This window comes from Phyllostomus discolor, chromosome 3 (assembly GCF_004126475.2).
Source record: "Phyllostomus discolor isolate MPI-MPIP mPhyDis1 chromosome 3, mPhyDis1.pri.v3, whole genome shotgun sequence".
Lineage (NCBI taxonomy): Eukaryota > Metazoa > Chordata > Mammalia > Chiroptera > Phyllostomidae > Phyllostomus > Phyllostomus discolor.
Window position 1 is genome coordinate 111,919,859 of NC_040905.2, and position 18,149 is coordinate 111,938,007.

The following is an 18,149-nucleotide window of genomic DNA, read 5'->3' on the forward strand; positions in this document are numbered from 1 at the left end:
AAGGGAGAGAGGGAGGGAGGGAGTAAACTGGAAGATGCTTCCCATTAAAGCCTCATCCCTTTCAGCACCATTTCCCAGCTGGTGGGGAAACCTCCCCGGTGCCTGGCCTGACTCCCATTCTGCCTTGGAGCAGCTCTTTTCCCCAGGGCCCATGTTTCCCCTGCAAGGCCTGGGTTCAACGCCCCCAGTGGCACTTCCTGCTCTCCTTTCAGCTCTTCCAAGTGGCCGCTAGAGGGCGCGCGGACCTCACAGATAGCTGGCCTCCCACTAAGCTCCCACTCTGTTCTTGTAAAGCCGGGCAGGACATGCCTGGCAGCCTGTGTCCCCTCCTCTGTCTGGTCCTTGTAGATGCCCACGAGCCCCTGACCAATCTCTAGTGCCCAATCTGAGCGCTGGTTGGATGACCCAGCTGCCTTTAGTTACTACTCACATGCTGAGACTGTTATTCAGACCCATGAGAGGCACTGCCATCACCCTCATCCTACCAAGCATTCTGGGTTTGCCCAGGTCACAGAGCACCTGAGTGGTGGAGTTGATGTTTGAATCCAGGCCATTGGCTCTCCACTGTGGTTCTGCCGCTCAGATGTGAGTTATGTCCTTGCTGCCAGTAGTGGGTCTCTCTTGCCCAGCATCTCTTTGTCTCTCACTATCCTCTATCTCTTGCTGCCCTGTCTCTGTCCCTTGTTGTTTTTCCTGTCTATAGTTGTCCGCCCCCATCCCCTCTGTGCCTCTGTCTCCTCTGAATTTGTCCTTGCTTTCTCTCTCTGTCTCCTTTCTATCTCTCTGTTTTTCTTTGTCTCTGTCCTCTCTCTCCTTTTCTCTTTCACTGTTCTTTTTGCCTCTCTCTGCCTTGGCTGTCTGACCTCTGTCTCAAAACAGCATCCTGAACCTGAGGCTGTTTAGCGGAGTGGTTCTTCAGAGCTAATCATTGGACAGTGCCTAGCATCTGCCTGACACGCAGCAAGTACTCACTAAACTGTAGCAGGGAAGGCTTCTCCAGGAGTGACCCAAGAACCCCAGGAAGCCACTGAGGTGTGTCAGGAAAGCCTGGGGTGGGTCCGCCAAGGGAGGTCTGGCTTTTGAGGCATCTCTCTCGTCCATGTGTGCTCCCCACTGCCCCTCTATTCTTGCCAGCCACTTTCCTTTCATGGCCATCTCTTTTTTTTTTTTTTTTAAGATCTTATTTACTTATTTTTAGAGAGGGAAGGGAGGGAGAGAGAGAGAGAGAGAGAGAGAGAGAGAAACATCAATGTGCGGTTGCTGGGGGTTATGGCCTGCAACCCAGGCATGTACCCTGGCTGGGAATCGAACCTGGGACACTTTGGTTCCCAGCCCGCGCTCAATCCACTGAGCTATGCCAGCCAGGGTCATGGCCATCTCTTCTTCACATCACATGCCAGCAAGTTTGTGTCTCCTCGTCTTTGCTCATACTTTTCTGCCTCCTCAAATGCCTTTCCCTTCCCAGTGCAAGCTCTGCTTCTTCTTTGGGGTTCAACTTAGATCCGAGTTCCTCCCTGAAGCTTCCTGTGGCTGCCTGAAGTGTCTCAGCGTCCAACACTTTGTGGGGACTGTTTGTGCTCTCTGCATCCCAGACACCCAGGCGGGGGCCACACAGAAACATGGAGTAGATAATACCGAGAGTTCCTGTATCCTGTCTCCCCCTTCCCTTCTTGCACCCCTGTGGTATGTTTGTTATAACTAAACCAATATGGCTATATTATTATTATTATGTATTAATAACACATAATTATTATTATTATAATGAACCTAAAGCCCATAAGGTTCATTCTTGATGTATATTCTATGGGTTTTGACAAATGTATGTTGTCCTCATTACAGCATCATATAGTATAGTTTTACCACCCTAAAAAGCTCCCTGTGCTTCACCCATATATCCTTCCTTCCCTGTCCCCAAACCACGGGCAACCACTGACCATTTTGCTGTCTCTGTAAAATTTGTCTTTTCCCAAATGCCATGTAGCTGTAGTCATACAATGTGTAGCCTTTCCAGATTGGCTTCTTTCACTTAGTAATATGCATTTTTGGTTCTTCTATGTATTTTTGTGGACTCAGAGCTATTTTTTAAATTGTGGTAAAAACACATATCATAAAACTTACAATCAACCATTTTTAAGTATACAGTTCAGTAATGTTAAGTATATTTACATTGTTGTGAAACAGGTTTCCAGAACTTTTTCATCTGTAGAAGTGAAACTCTATACCCATTAAACAACTTCCTTTTGTCCCCTCCCCCAGCCCCTGGCAACTACCATTCTACTTCCTTTTTTAAGAAATATATATTTTATTGATTATGCTATTACAGTTGTCCCATTTTTTTCTCCCCGTTATTCTCCTCCACCCTGTATCCTCCCTTCTACCTGCATTTCCCCCCTGCTTTAGTTCATGTCCATGGGTTGTACATATAAGTTCTTTGGCTTCTCCATTTCCTATACTGTTCTTAACCTCCCCCTGTCTATTTTGTATCTACTATTCATGCTTCTTATTCCCTGTACCTTTTACCCACATTCTTCCCCTTCCATCCGCACTGATAACCCTCTATGTGATCTCCATTTCTGTGATTCTGTTCCTGTTCTAGTTGTTTGCTTGTTTTGTTTTGTTTTTGTCTTTTAGGTTCAGTTGTTGATAATTGTGAGTTTGTCATCATTTTACTGTTCATATTTTCGATTATCTTCTTTTTCTTAGATAAGTCCCTTTAACATTTCATGTAATAGGGGCTTGGTGATGATGAATTCCTTTAACTTGACACTGTCTGAGAAGCACTTTATCTGCCCTTCCATTCTAAATGATAGCTTTGCTGGATAGAGTAATCTTGGATGTAGGTCTTTGCCTTTCATGACTTAGTATACTTCTTTCCAGCCCCTTCTTGCCTGCAAGGTTTCTTTTCAAAAATCAGCTGATAGTCTTATGAGAATTCTTTTGTAGGTAACTAACTGCTTTTCTCTTGCTGCTTTTAAGATTCTCTCTTTATCTTTGACCTTTGGCATTTTAATTATGATGTGTCTTGGAGTGGGTCTCCATGCATCCATCTCGTTTGGGACTCTCTGTGCTTCCTGGACTTGCATGTCTATTTCCTTCTGAAATTAGGGAGTTTTCTTTCATTATTTTTTTCAAGTAGTTTTCCAATTTCTTGCTCTTTCTCTTCTTCTGGTGCTCCTCTGATGTGAATGTTGGATCGCTTGAAGTTGTCCTAGAGACTGCTTACACTATCTTCGGGGGTTTTTTTATTCTTTTTTCTCCTGGTCCTGATTGGTTGTTTTTGCTTTCTTATATTTCAAATCACTGATTTGATTCTTGGCTTCATCCACTCTACTGTTGTTTCCTTGTAAGTTTTTCTTTAGTAAGTGTGCCCTTTTCTACTGAATGCATCTTTTTTATGCTGTTGAGGTCCTCACTAAGTTCCTTGAGCATCTTTATAACCAATGTTTTGAGCTCTGCATCTGGTAGATTGCCTATCTCCATTTTGTTTAGTTATTTTTCTGGAGTTTTGATCTGTTCTTTCATATGGGTCATGTTCCTTTGTCTCTTCATTTTGTCAGCCTCCCTGTGTTTGTTTCTATGTGTTACATAGAGCTGCTATGACTCTCTGTCTTGGTGGCATGGCCTAAGGTAGTAGGTGTGTCCTGTAGGGTCTCCTATCACCCAAGCTGGGTACTCGAGGTATGCATTTTGTGTGGTTTGAGTACATCCTTCTCTTGTAGTTGAGCCTTGATTTCTGTTGGCAGGTCAATGAGAGGGATTTACCCAGGCCAATTAGCTACAAGGACTGGTGACCACTGACCACCCACCTCTGGTCTCTGTAGATGTTCAGCTGTGCAGGGGCAGGGTGGTGGTGCTCTTACATGGTCCATAGTTGTCCACTGGGTATGCTGGCCCTGGGGTTTCTCAAGTGGTGCAGCCCAAGGTCCGTCCCCACCTATATTTTGCCTGGGATCACCCTGCCTGAACTATAAAGCAATCTGAGATGGCTGTTACTTGTTCTGGGCTTGGAAATTCCCAGGCAAAGTCAGGCTGTGTGACTGGGGCTCCTTAATAAGAGGTATGAGGCTTGAGGCTCACTGTGGCTGGCTTTGCTTGTTTGAGAGGATATAGGAAGTTGTGAAGCATGAGACAATACCAGCCATTCATGTGGACAAGCAGCTTGGGTGGGCCCCTTAAGTTGGGTGGGATAGAGTCTCTGGAGATCTCCAGGGTGGGACAAATAATGTTAGCCAGGTTGACAGATGTGGTCCCAGCCTGTGGGCTCTGTGGCTCTGTCAGGGGAGGGTTCAGAAAAGGGACAATGGCCTCTACCCCCCTTTCTATCTGGGAGAAGGCTGTCCCCTGGCTTTTGCCTTGATACTGGACACTCCACTTTCTCCCTGTAGCCACTGGTGCCTTTCAAACTGTTACCCTAGTGCTGGAGCTCAGAGGGAGTGAATCTGATTAAGTCCGTGTGTGGGTTCTCTAAGAGGAACTGCTTGGGACTGCAGAAGTTTCTTCCACTGACTCAATCTCTGCTGGTTTTTGCAGCTAGAAGTTATGGGGTCTTACATTCCTGGCACTGGAGCCCTGGGCTGGGGGGCCTGAAGTGGGTTGGGACTCCTTGCTCTTGAGCTATACCTCCCGAATTTTTATCCACCACTCTTAGATGTGGGACCAGCCCATTCTGTTGTGTCTCCATCTCTCCTACCAGTCTGGATGGATGTGTTTTCTTTAATTCCATAGTTGTCAGACTTCCATTCAACTGGATTTCTGATGGTTCTGAGTGATGGCTGTTCTATATTTTAGTTGTAATTTTCATGAAGTTGTGCAAGGAGGCGAGCCTTGTCTGCCTATGCTGCCATCTTGACCCAAGTTTTTGATTTTAATCAAATTCAACTTACTGATACTTCTTTCATAGATTATACTTTTGGTGTTGCAGGAAATAGTGATCGCCAAATGCAGTGTCATCTAGATTTCCTGCTATGTTGTCATCTAGAGTTTTTATAGATTTGCCTTTGACATTTAGGTCTGTGATCATTTTAAGTTAATTTTTGTGAAAAGTATAAAGTCTATGTCTAGATTTATTTTTTTTCCACGTGTATGTCCAGTTCTAGTACCATTTGTTGAAAAGTCTTTCTTTTCTTCATGGTATGGCCTTTGCTCCTTTGTCAAAAATCAGTTGACGGTATAAGGAGGTCTATTTGCGTATCCTTATGCCAATACCACACTCTCTTTTTTTAAAAGACTTTATTTATTTGTTTTTAGAGAGAGGAGAAGGGAGGGAGAAAGAGAGGGGAGAGAAGCATTGATGTATGAGAGATACATCAATTGGTTGCCTCTCACGTGTGCTGAACTGGGGGCCTGGCCCGAGACCCAGGCTTGTGCCCTGACTGGGAATTAAACCAGCGACCTTTCAGTTCTCAGGCCAGCACTCAGTCCATGGAGCCACACAGCCAAGGCCCACATTGTCTTGATGATTGTTGTTTTAGGGTAAATTCTGGTAGCATTAATTCCCTAACTTTGCTCTTCTCCTTTAATGTTGAGTTGACTATTTAGGAATCTTCTGCTTGTCAACATAAACTTGAGAATCAGTTTGTCAATATTCACAAAATAACTTGCTGGATTTTTTCACTGGGAAAGCACTGAATCTAGTTGAAGTTGGAAGTACTGCAGCTCGATGGTGTTGAGTCTTTCCGCCCGAGAGCATGGACTGTCTCTCTCTCCATTTATTTAGCTCTTTGATTTCTTTCACGACAGTTCTGTAGTATTCCTCATGCAGATCCTGTTCATATTTTGTTAGATCGATAGCTGAGTATTTAAAAATATTTGATGCTGTTGTAAATGATATTGTGTTTTTAATTTCAAATTTTAGTTGTGCATTGCAGGTTTATTGTTTTTCCAATTATGAAAATGTGAGTCCATGCTGGTTGAGACAAAGTAGAGCCATTCTGAGATGTGAAAAGCTAGTCGGCCCCAACTTCCCCCAGCCCTGGTACCAAGCTTTAACTCATGGCTTGTGCTGCTCAGCACCTTTCTCCCTACTCAGCAAATTTGGAAAACCTACAAAAACGTGGTTAGACAAATAGGGATTTTTGTTTATTTTTTTACCACAGTAGGATCGTACCATGCCATGTTGTCCTGCATTTTTATTTTAGCACTCAAGAATTTATTATGGCCAAGGGGGGCATAAGGGGACTAAATGGTAATAGAGAAAAAAAATATGATAAGGATTATAGGAAGGAAGGGAGAATAAAGAAAGAAAGAATTTATCATGGCTGAGCGTGTACATAGTAGAAGCAGATTCTGTCCTCCCTCTCTCCCAGATCTTTATGCACATATGTTTGTGTACACACGCACACAGATTATTGCACAGATATAAAGTCCTTATAAAGGTATAGGCATTTTATGTTTTTCTTCTTTGTCTCTTCCCATTGCCACCTCAGGAACTGTGTGCTGAGTGATGGCTAAGATGTGTAAACTCGTCATTCTCGTTAGATGCCAGGTTTTTAAAAAAGATTTTAATATTTTATTTATTTAATATTTTTAAAGATTTTATTTATTTAGTTTTAGAGAGAGGGAGAGAAACATCAACATGTGGTTGCCTCTTGAGCTCCCCAGCCTGCAACCCAGGCATGTGCCCTGACCTGAACTTGAACGGGTAACCCTTTGCTTCACAGTCTGGCACTCAATCCGCTGAGCCACACCAGCCAGGGTTATTTATTTAATTTTAGAGGGAGGGGAAGGGAGGGAGAAAGAGAGGGAGAGAAACATTGATGTGGGAGAGATACATTGATCTGCTGCCTTTCAGGTACCCCCAGCTGGGGACCTGGCCCTCAACCCAGGCATGTGCTCTACCTGGGGATCGTACCAGCGACCTTTTGGTTTGCAGGCTGGCATTCAATCCACTGAGCCACATCAGCCAGGGCACATCACCAGGTTTTTTAAGTATAGACATGGTGTTGTCCCATGGGCCCCTCTGGGCTGGGCCAAGCACATGGTTGAACACACGTGTAGTAGCTGGTAGCCTCGAGTTTGATTTCTGGGCTTCAGTTTCTCCATCTGTGAAGCAATCATGGTGATAGTACTGCCTCCTAAGGTGGCTGGAAAGATGAGAAGAGATGCTGTATATAACATGTTTGATACATAGTAGCTACTTGGGAAATGTGAACTCTTGTCAGTAAGTTCTCTATTGTGAGTGACTAGGGCAAGAAAAGGGGCCTTCCCTTGTGGTAAGAAGGAAGAACCAGTCTGGGGAGGGGTCTCCTGGTGCTGGATACCAGCCTTGCATACTGGGGGTGGAACCATCAGAGCCTGGGGTTGGGGAGACAAGCTGGTCCCCAGGCACCCAGCCCCCTCTAATTTCACTCTTGCCACCTTCTCTCTACTTTTCCAGGACAAGCAACTCAGGATCTTTGACCCCAGAACAAAGCCTGAGGCCTTGCAGGTGAGTTGTGTGGGCAGCCAGACTCGGGTGAGGCCCCAGTGGCTCTGACAGGTGCAGACAAGGGAGGGCTCAGCCTCCTGGCAGACAGCGGCTGCCACACCCTGTGCCCCTGACCAAGGCCCAGTGGCTCTGTGGAGTCACCTCAGAGGTGGGCTGCTGTGCTTCCTGGGAAGCATATTCTGGGTCCTGGGAGGGTCCCACTTTGATCACAGGACAGGGCACAGCCAGGCTGCCCACAGGCCTTCAGTGGAGGCGTCCGTGGCTTTAGGAAGTTAATTTGAGATTTCAACTTCCTCTCCTCCTTTGAGACCCCCATTCCCACCCACCCTTCCTGGCATGGTCAGCAGAGGCTAGCCACAGAGGAACCAAAAGACACAGTCCCACCTTTTGCACCACCGCTGGCAGACCCGTAGTCTATGTCCAGGGTCTGTGGGCTGGGCTGGGGGCCTGCCAGGCCTGCAGGACACAGGAGCACTGAGCGTGTTTGGTTTTGCCTGAGGTTGTGCACGGGGCGCATGTGGCCCTGTGAGTTCTAAGTAGGAAGGCTGGGCCCTGGGTTCATGCTCTAGGCATTGAGCCACTTTGGAGTCATTTATTCATTTGACAGCAGCTCGGTTCCAGGCGTGGAATGTTCTGTGGTGAACGAGGCGCACACAGGGTACTCGCTGGAGGCTTCTCTTGCTGGAGCAGTTCAGTACTGCCCTGAGGAAATGGCTTGGAGCTGAGGCCTGAGGGGTGCAAAGGGAACACACACAGACTGCCTGCCAGAGGTGGGGCAAGCTTGTTCCAGGGGTGAGGGCCACAGAGAGGCAGGGCGCCTGTGAAGGGCCTGTCACCTGTGCTATGGGAAGCCACTGGAGAGTTTTAAGCAGAAACGAGCAGATACACATTTTAAAAAAGATTTTTCTAGAAGCTGAGGAGCCTTTTTCCCTGAGGAAGGTGAAGTTTAGGCCCCTGATGCCAGCTCAGGGGAGGAGCCCCCCAGCAAAATTCCATTTCCGTCACAGATGCCTCCTCTCCGTTTCTAGAATCTTTTCCCCACCTGGAGTCAAGGGCCATCCACCAGCTTAAACCCAACCAGCAGTAATTGGGGCCCTGTCGCCCCACCCCACTTCCGACCCCTGCATACATGTGCCCACACAACCCCCCTCACATAGCCCATTGCAACTTTTTGCCTCGACCAGTCCCGACAGGTGAACCAAGCTGGGCAGAAGTGGTTTAGCGCTTCCCACCCCCAGGCCGTGTGTTTCCTGTGGCTGTGGGGAGCGCTGAGTCTGAGTCTCAGATCAGTGCAAGTGTGAGCAGAGAGCCTCACTGTAGCTTTCTGTGGCTAACTTCCAAGCCTTTGCCTGGAAAGGGGGTCTCAGGCTCACATGAAGGAGAGAGACTGAGGCCCTGTTCCCTCAGCGTTGTCACGTTGCCCTCTCCTACCTAAGGTCTTGGGTCACAGTGCATGGTGCTCCCATTGCTGCCCAGCTGGGCATTGCCAGCTCCCTGTCCTGTTTTCTTCCTTTCTCTTCCCCTCCCTCTCTCTTCTCTTCCTCTTTGTCTCTTCCTCATCCTTCTCCAGAAAGGAGGGGATGGTGATGGTGATGAAGTGGAGATGCAGTGGCTGTCATCCAGGGGGCTCCGAGTTTCTCAAAGAGGGAGGGAGAAGATCTGGTTTTGGTGGGAGCCCCTTACAGGAGCTTCTGGGTGAGGAGACCTGGGAAGAGCGTGGGCGGCTCCCACCCCTTCCCTGCTGCTAGGACAGTGCCTGTGCTGATGTGGGGGCAGTGGGCCTGGAATGCTGCCTGTGAGTGGCCCTGCCCCCCACTTCCGCCCTGGGCATCTGGCCCACACCTGGCTTCTATTAGGAAAACTGCCTCTGGCTGGCGGTGAGGGTTGGTGTGAGCCAAGGGGCCAGCTCCAGGGATAGGCCTTCTGGGAGCACCTTCTCCTGAGATCCCCTTCCCCCCTTGAGGGGAGCATTGTTCAGGGAAGAGGGGTCAAGGAAGGAAGTGTTGCCTTCCGTCCAGCCTCTGCCCTCCCTGCTCCCGTGGCTGTCCCCACAGCCTGGAGCCTGGGTGGGGAGGCCTGGGGAGTCCTCCCTCTGCCACCTTTTTTGGACCCTGTCTGGTGACCTGAGCTTGGAGCAGGGAATGCTGGGGCAGCTCCCTCCCATTCACACCCCCTACTTTGTTTTTACATTGCATTTATATCACTTATTATGTCCCAAGCCCTGGGCACTTCACCTCTTTCTACCTTCATGACTGGCCTATGAAATCTGCCCTTTGATCGTTTCTGCCCCAGGGTCACACAGACGAGTAGTGGAGGCAGCCTTGGTCTGGGAGCCACTGGGCCCCTCTGCTGCCCCTTCCTGTGCCAGATCCCAGGTGGGGGTGTCCGAGGCCCTGAAACCATGGGTGTGCCAGGGAAGTGTCAGCCCACAGCTGAGGGGGTGTCCAGGGAGTAATGAGGTTTCAGTACCTTGTTGGGCAGGAGGGGACTGGGACAAGCCCTCTGACCTCTGGTGTGGGCAGATGGATCTCCCTTCTGACCACCCCCATGTGTTGGACCAGCCTGGGGGTGAGGGTGGGCGTTTGGAGCCCAGCACTGAGCCTAGCTGAGGAGGAGCATGGGTGGATGGGTTGGGTATATCTTACCACTGGAGAAGGTCCCCTCATCTGAGGCAGGAGCTCAGGTCAGCTCCTCTAGCTGCCCTGCCCCACACAGGAAGTGTTGCTATGGCAACAGAGGGGGATTTGGGTTGCACTACAGCTGGAATGCTATATGTCTGTTCCTGGTGCCCTGTGTTGGGCAGGTACTGCCTGGTCTCAGGCCTTCCTGTTCTCTTATGGAGTCAGATGTTGGGGAGACATAGAGGGTGCTGGAGGGCTTCTCTTCAAGGAAGACACCCTGTCTGTTGAGACAAAGGCTGTCCCCTGTGAGAGGGAAACCCCCAAGGCCTGGTCTCTGGGCTTGGGATTACCACCAGCGGCTTCCTTTGACAGGGCTGGTCTGGGTTAGCAGGGTGCTTAGGTCTCACCTGCAGTCTTCCCTGCTGCCTCAGAAGAATAAGAATCTGGGGTTCTGGAGAGAGGGCACCTCCTGAGTCCCACTGAGGTCAGCAAAGAAGAACTTGCCATTTTTGAAAATGAAAGTCACTCCATTGATCTGGCGATAGAGGAGAGGGGAGGGGGTTAGTGGCCATCTCTTCCCCATCTGAGGGATTTCCTCTGGGCCCCGGGAAGACTGAGCTGGGTGTGCACACAGTGGGCACACTGGGCTCAGCCTAAGCTCTTACCTGTCTTTACTTCTTTGTTTGGAGACCAGAAGGTGCAAGTAGAAAGCTGTGGGGCAAGCAGGACTCACCGGCCAACACCACCCACCCGGCCCCAATGTGTGGGCCCAGGGGCCTGTTTCCCCAGCGTGAGCTCGTTCAAGGACGTTTGTTGGAAACCTGAGGTGTCCAAGGTGCAGCTGGACCCTGGGCTCTTTCTGGCCTGGGCTCTGCTGCCTTCTAGCTGTGGCTGTATCTCCTCACCTGTCCTCACCTCGGGGTCCTCTTGCACAGATGAAGAACAATAACCATGGGCCCAGCCCACAGGAGGCGGGAAGCTCAAATAGCCAACTGTCTTGCTGGGTGACTTGGGGCAGATGGCTTCCTCTCTCTGGGCCTCTGGTAGGAGATACAGGCAGAGGTGTGCTCCAGCCCCAACCTATACTTCTGAATTAAAAAACGCTCCACAGGCCCTGACGGCTGGATGTTCCCTCTTCTCCCTCAACCACCCCTCATCCTCTGTGCTGGGCCCTTTGCTCTCCCAGATGCCCCCACATTCCTGGCCTGGCTCGCACCTGCTGATCCACGTCTTAAGTCACATGTTACCTTATATCTACTTCTCTCAATTACATTCTTATTGTACTCTGTTGTCATGCTTTAAAAAAATGCACATTAGACCCCGAACACATTTCACCACTGTTAACACTCCTCAAAACTGCCCTCCAGAGTAGGTCCCACTATGGTGCTCTTTCTACAGATAAGGAAACTGAAGCACCAAGATGTTGTATCTCATGCTGAGACGAGGTCTTCTGTGGCAGAGCGGGGTTTTCACCCAGGCAGTCTGACTCCAAAGCTCGCGCCCTTAACCTCCACTTTACCCCTGTGTGTCATTTGTAATAACATATGAAGACATGGTTATTTCTGTTTGCTTCACGTCTGCCTCCTGATTTGTATAATCTATGAGTTTGGAGACCTTTTCTGTTCACCGGGTCCCCAGCACCTAGCAGAGTGTACAGCTCAAATGCCTGTACTGAGAAAACAAATGAGTGAGCAGCCCTGCTTCGCCCAGTACATGACCCTGTGCCTGAGCTCTTTTTGGCCCCACCATCAGCTCCCAGCACAATGCCTGGCCCTCGGGAGGCCTCAAATGTCTGTTGAATGAATGAACACTACTCAGATGCCTTGTGAGCCATCTGGTTTGCTGCTTACACAGGGGTGTTTGCACACTGTTGAGAGCCCGTGTGACACTTCTGACCTATTCTGGGGTGCTGGGGGTGGGGCTGACCCTCACCCTGACCCCACAGCCCCTCTTGAGTGGAGTGAGGGGTATTGGTTCCTGGTTCTCAGGCTCTAGCCCTGACTTCCTGTGCCGGCTGTGACTGGGTGGGAAGTAAGTAGTGCGAAAAGCCCCCTGAACGACACTGAGCTGTTTCCGATGGTCTCCCACGCTGGGGTCTGCCTCTGTGGGCTGGGGAGGGGGCGCTGGGCCAGCTCTTCACGGGCCACCTCCCTCCCTCCCTCATTCATTCCCAAGGAGATCGTGGGAAGCTTGGAGGAAGCTGGCCACAGTTTAGGGTGAGCTATTTTTGGTAACAGGGTCTTTTGTCTCAGGCTCTAGAGGCCAGGGTGACTGGGAGGGAGCTGTTTGCATTTCCTCTGGCCTCCTAGACTCCCCCCTGCCTGGGCCCAGGGGACAGGGTCGCCTGTGGTATGAACTCGCCTCTCCTCCCTGGGTCCCAGGAAGCCTTCCAGCTGGCAGTTCCAGCACCATGGGAGGGCCAAAAGGGGCATGCTCTGCCCTCTCCAAGGACGTTCCCCAGACCTTGGCACCAGGCCCTCTCCCCGGCCCTCTGGCAGTGTCAGGAGGCGGCAATAATTCTAGTAATCCCTTGATTTGCACAGCTCTTTGCAGCAGACCCATTTCTCTCACATATAGTCTCAGCTGATCCTTTCAACAGCCCTGGGAAGTAGGCAGCCGGGGCAACATGAGCCCCATACACAAGTGAGAAAAATGAAGTTCTATGAGGGCACACAGATCCCTAGAGCCTGGGGATGGTGACCAGCAGCTGAGTGCTGCCTCTAGGACACCTGCAGGGTAAGGACCTGCTACCGCCCTCAGTCGCTGTAGCAGGGAAGCCTGGTAGTGAGCAAGACAGTCTGACAGTTCCCTGACAAGGAGGGCTACTGAGCCCAAGCTGGGTGGCTAGGGCAGCCCTCTGGGTGCAGCACTGCCTTCAGCTGAGGTCTGTCCTGTAGTGACGTGAGGCCTCCCCGTCTCCAGCCAGCCCCCAGGCGAGTGGCCCTGAGGTGGCTCAGCTATGTCTTCTGCCTCCTGCAGAGTACACAGGCCCACGAGAACAGCAAGGACGGCCGGCTGGCATGGACAGGCACCCAGGAACACCTTGTGTCCACTGGATTCAACCAGGTAGGGCTCCTTGAAGGTGAGCAGGGCCCCATACCAAAAGAGGAGGGATGAGGCCCTTTGGAAGGTGGGGGCCACAGGCCAGCTCCAGGCCTGTCCATATACGGCCCTGAGAGCTGCCCTGAGTGCAGCCGGGGTCTCGGAGCCCCAGGGGACCAACTGCTGCTGAAAACGGGCAGATTCCATTTGAAATAGCTAAGCCTGACCCTGGGAACTGTAGCGCAACAACCCCCCTCCCACCCAGGGATCAGAGTCCATGGAGGGAAACGCCCCTTGTCCCTTGTCACCTAAAGGTTCTCAAAGGGGCAGGACGTGAAAACCCAACATCTCCCTTCCTGGCATGCTTCCCCACCACACTGCTTTCCGAGCTCTGTACTGGGGCAAGTGCCCCTGTGCCAGGCCGTGTCTTTGGGCACCAGGTTCCTGGGGAGCCTCGGGGGCTGACAGATGAGCCCTCTGGACCCCTCTGAGCCTCTTTCTGCCCCCTCCCCACAGATGCGTGAACGTGAAGTAAAGCTGTGGGACACTCGGCATTTCTCCAGCGCCCTCGCCTCCCTCACCCTCGACACCTCACCTGGGTAGGAGAAACCAGCGTTGCGGGATGGGCTAGGGGCGGGATGGGGCAAGGGCCCAGACGAGGGCTCAGCTCCTGCCCTGTGAACGGGCACCCCTGCTAAGGGCCCCTGATGCTCTGTGGCAGGGCCATCCACAGAGTGCAGGGACCCAGTCCAGCCAGAAGGGCTTTACCTGGCTCAGGTCCTATCAGAGAAGTGGGCTGTCACTGGAGCAGTCAGGGGCGTCTGAGCTGGGAGACCTGGTCCTGTTTGAGGAGCTCCCTGGAGCTGTAGGGGGTGTGAAGCAGCCCAGAATAGGTGGATTAGCCCAACTGACCCATCCCATGTGGCCACTTGGTCATGGTGTATTTTGACATTTGGGGAGGTGACTGTGACCTGGCAGACTCATGGGTGGCCAGCTTGAGAATGCACTTCATTTTGCTGTGGGCGTTTTGGTGGGGCTGCAGCTGAGGAGACCCGAAGCTGCGATAGCAAGGTGGACTCGGGGAGGGTGTGGGGTGACATGGGGACAGTGGGCTAGCAGTTTTGGGGGCGTAAGCAGCAGACAGGCAGGCCTTGAACTCATGGGCTCTATGAGGCCTCCTGAGCCCTGATCACATGCCCATCCCTGCTTGTCCTTGGTGGGGTGCCCAGGCAGCATGGTATGCAAAGGCCCCTCATCTTTCCATCCTACGTAGAAGCATGTAGGATTTGTGCCAGTGCCCGTGGGGCTCTGGGCTGGGCCGGCTCTATGCAGAGAGGGCCCAACACCACTGCTTCGCAGGAACCAGGAGGCACATAGTGAGTGCTGAGAAGTGACTCGTCCTTTCAGTCCACGTGGACCCGATGTCCCAGCTGAGGGAGAGAGGCTTGGGAGGGTGGGGGACCTGCGTAGCTGGGACAGGAGGAGGTGGGGACAAAGCCTTAGCCCTCGCAGGTATGACTCTCGGAGGGCTTGCTGGGACCCTCCCCACCACCAGGTGAGGGCTGGAGCAAGGAGAGGGCTCGGTCCTTGGATATCCTTTCAGCCACTTCCTCTTCTGTTTCACAACCGGGAAAACTGAGTCACAGAGAGTGCTGTGAACTCTCTCTCCCAAGTCCCAGGAGCAGCAAAGACCTGGGGGTGGGGAAAGCTGAGTGCCGTAGGAACTGCCAGGGTGTCCCCTGGCTGAGTGCCCAGAGAAGACGTAACGGTCTGGGTGGCAGTGACCCCCCCATTCCCATTCTCCCGCACAGCTCAGGGAGAGGCTGGGGAGCAGGAAAGGGTCATTTTGCAAATGAGGAAGGTAAGGCTGAGGGAGCTCCAATGCCTTCCTACAATTGAGTGTGAAGCTTCTGCCCGCTCTGGGCCCTGGGAATTCAAGGTAGTCACTAGGAACCCACTGCGCTGGAGGAATTGGAGCTCTCTGGCCTTCTGGCTCCATGTCCAGCACACCTTTCCCAGGCACAGATGCTGTGCTGGTATATTGTTCCTGATGCCTCCCCAGGCCAGACAGCCCCTTCCCTACAGGGCCCCCAGCAGAGGGAAGGAGCTGGTCAACTGGGAGAAGGGACCTGGCACTAACCATCAAATGCTCCCCGCCTACTACTTCCTGCCTTTCAGACTCCGCCCCTGGCCTGTGATTTATTCCCCACCCAACCAGCCCCAGCATGGCTCCTGGAGGACTTAACTGATGCCCAGACCCCACAGTGCCACTGGCCAAGGCTGACCCTGTAATTATGGCAGTTAAGAATAGCCTTGTAGGGCCAGTGAGGCCTGGAATTTCTCAAATCACTCCCAGATGGGCTAGCCAGGCCAGGGTCCCCCCCCCTCCATCCCCCAGTCCTGGACCCTGTCTCGACACCGGGCCCACAGTCTTGGCAGAGGAGTGGGGACTCTCCAGTCCTCCACAAAGCTGGCGGACAACAGAGATGCCTGCCAGCCTCCAGGCTGGCCTGAGAGGTGGCAGGTCCCCTGCCCCCAGGCCCCCTGGAAGCCAGAGCCCTGCCTTGGCCCCCTGGGGTGTGGGAGCTGCTGAACAAACTGGACTAAAGATAAAAAGTGTACCGGTGGGCACAGCCATGGGCCTCCACTGCACCCCCTCAGTTTCTTCTCTGTTTACATATTTTCCATCTTAATTTAGGCAGAACAGTGTGTGTTCTTAAAAGAGCTAGAGGAGACCAAGGGTCAAGCACACAGCCCTCCCCTTCCTCTCCCAGGGAGAACCCAGGGCCCCACCCTCCCGGGGCGTCTGTTTTAGCCCCCACCTAAGGCTTCCTCTTTGTCATCCCTGTCATTTGTGGAATGCACCTCACTAAGAGGAGATGTGTCATGATGGGAAGAGCAGGACGTTGAGGTCCTGTCTGCAAAGCCAGACTCAGGCAGCAGTTCCAGGGATAGCTGTCTCACACTTCCTGGGTGCCAGGCTCCCTGCTCAGTGGAGGGTGGAGGCGGGCAGGGGCTCTGGCAGGGCCTGGTGCTGAAGGAGCATCTTGTGCCCTATCCAGGAGATGTGGAAACACCACCGGTCTCTGTTTTGGTGCTTCTGGGGTAGGTGAATGGTCAGCTGCCTGAGCCGCAGGCAGGCAGGGATGTTTTTCCCCATGTTACTGAAGAGGCAGTGAAGCCAGATAAGTTGGTCCTCTATCGAGATCACTCCAGCAGCAAGCCTATAGATGGTAGAGGCTGGGACTGGGTTTGCTTCTTGACACTGAGGTGTCCACTTCTGGCCAGACCCCCAACCCATGGCCTAGCCATAGGCCAGAGGCATGGAGTCTGTTGGCTAAGAAACCTCCAAACTTGTAGAGAATTTTTATGAGTTTATTTGAACCAAACTGGCAACTGCTGGGAAGCAGCAACTCAACAGATTGAGAAAATGCCCTGGAGAATGGCAATTTTACAGCTTATTTTTATATGTTACAATCAAAGGAGAAGTAAAGGGTTATGTGGAATTAATTGGTGGTAAACTAGGGAGGCTGGAGAAAGCAAAGCGGGAAATCTCTTGAGATTGGATAAAGGGCAAAATGGAGAGACACACTTCTTTTACATCGGTGGGTACAGGGTAGTTAACATTTACAGCACAGCACACAGAGATGGTATTTAGGGAACAAGATAACAATGAGAGGTTCCGTGGTCTCTGCTGTAGTGTCATGGGTGTGCCCTGAGGGATCGGGAAAAGGAGATTACTCTGACATTCCAAAGTTATGTTATCGAAGATGCAAAAAGACAGGATGTGACTAACTGTCATGTTTGGCTTTTGGCTAGGAATTTTTATGTTGAGACTGTCCTACATGGTTACTTTTGGTCTCTGAGTTTGTAAGGCCCACCATGTAGGCCTCCTCCAAGTTTGTCAGTTTCAGTATGTAGCCCTGTTTTTGTCCACAGGTCCCACACCTAGCATGTTCCTTAGAGATTGGGTGCCCCCTTCTCGCCTGAGTAGCTTTTGCAGACAGTGGCCCCAGCCCTCTCCTGGAGACCCAAGGCCTCCCCGCTGGCTCGAAATGCACTCCTGGGACGGAGTGGGTGTTGGGACCCGTTCCCGCCTGCTGTGAGCAAGCTTCTGTCTCATCTCCCCCAGCCTGTCTCCCTATAGACAGGTTATTGGGCACGAAATGGGAATGTGTGTGAGCCCACGTGGCACAGGGCATTCCAAAGGTGGCAAGGACCCAAAAATGGGGGGCTGGCATTTCTCCATATCCATCCCTGGTCCTGGCCTGGGGCCACAGGATCACCCGGGGTGGGGACTGCACCTTGGCTTAGCTCCGCTACTCAGCCCCTGGCCTTCCCTGCATCCCCCAGCTCCTGATCTAGTGGGACACCCCAAATGCCTTTTCTGGGAGGGCTCGCTCCAGTCTCCTTTCTTTAGGTTCCACCCACACTCTGCTGGCCCATGAGGCCAGGTTTGGCTCTGCAGGGAAAACATTTATTCAGCAGCCACCGTGTTCAGCAGCGGCGCATGAGCCCACAATGGCCCCTTTGACTGGGCTGCCGAGGTTGGGAGGGGGGTGCTGGCTCAGTGTGGCCGCTCCAGTAATGAGACCCAGGCCCACAGGAAATCCACCTGGGCCACCGCTGCTGGCTCAGGAAGATGGGGCCCCACCCAGGCCCACTGCTACCACCTTCTGCCCCCACAACCCTCTGGTAGCCTCCTCGCTTCTTATGCCAGAACACTCTGCAGCCGCTAATTGAATCCAGAGCCTTGTGTGGCGGTGCCTGACTTGGCGCTCACATCAACGCCCCTAAGCCATAGGGCCTGTTCCCCAGGCCTGCCTGGGCTACTCCCTTTTTGCCAGGGTGAGGCAAGGGGCCAGGGGCCGAGACCCACAGAGGGGCACAGGCACGGGGCTTCAGGCACTCCAGCATCTGCAGGGCCTCTTTGCAGCCCCAGGGCCCACCTCCCCCCCCCCCCCGCCCCAGTCTAAAAGGTGCTAGGTAAAGGTACTCTGTATCCATCACTGTTCCCAAGCTCTCAGCACCTTCCCTGGCCCCGAACCCCTGCCTGTGGT

General features: G+C 52.1%; 1 protein-coding gene across 6 annotated transcripts in view; it reads left to right on the forward strand.

The window, feature by feature from the left end:
* The window catches only part of LOC114505596 (mitochondrial import inner membrane translocase subunit TIM16), a 65,581-nt gene that overhangs the window by 12,007 nt on the left and 35,425 nt on the right, over positions 1-18,149 (forward strand). For all 6 annotated transcript variants that reach the window (XR_004902081.1, XR_004902082.1, XR_004902083.1 and 3 more), the window contains exons 7-9: positions 7,376-7,426; positions 13,027-13,113; positions 13,606-13,688. Coding sequence is in view for 3 of the 6 variants with exons in the window: in XM_028523427.2 (XP_028379228.1) it covers positions 7,376-7,426; positions 13,027-13,113; positions 13,606-13,688 (221 nt within the window). In the remaining 3 variants the exon portion in view is untranslated. The remainder of the gene's footprint in view (positions 1-7,375; positions 7,427-13,026; positions 13,114-13,605; positions 13,689-18,149) is intronic.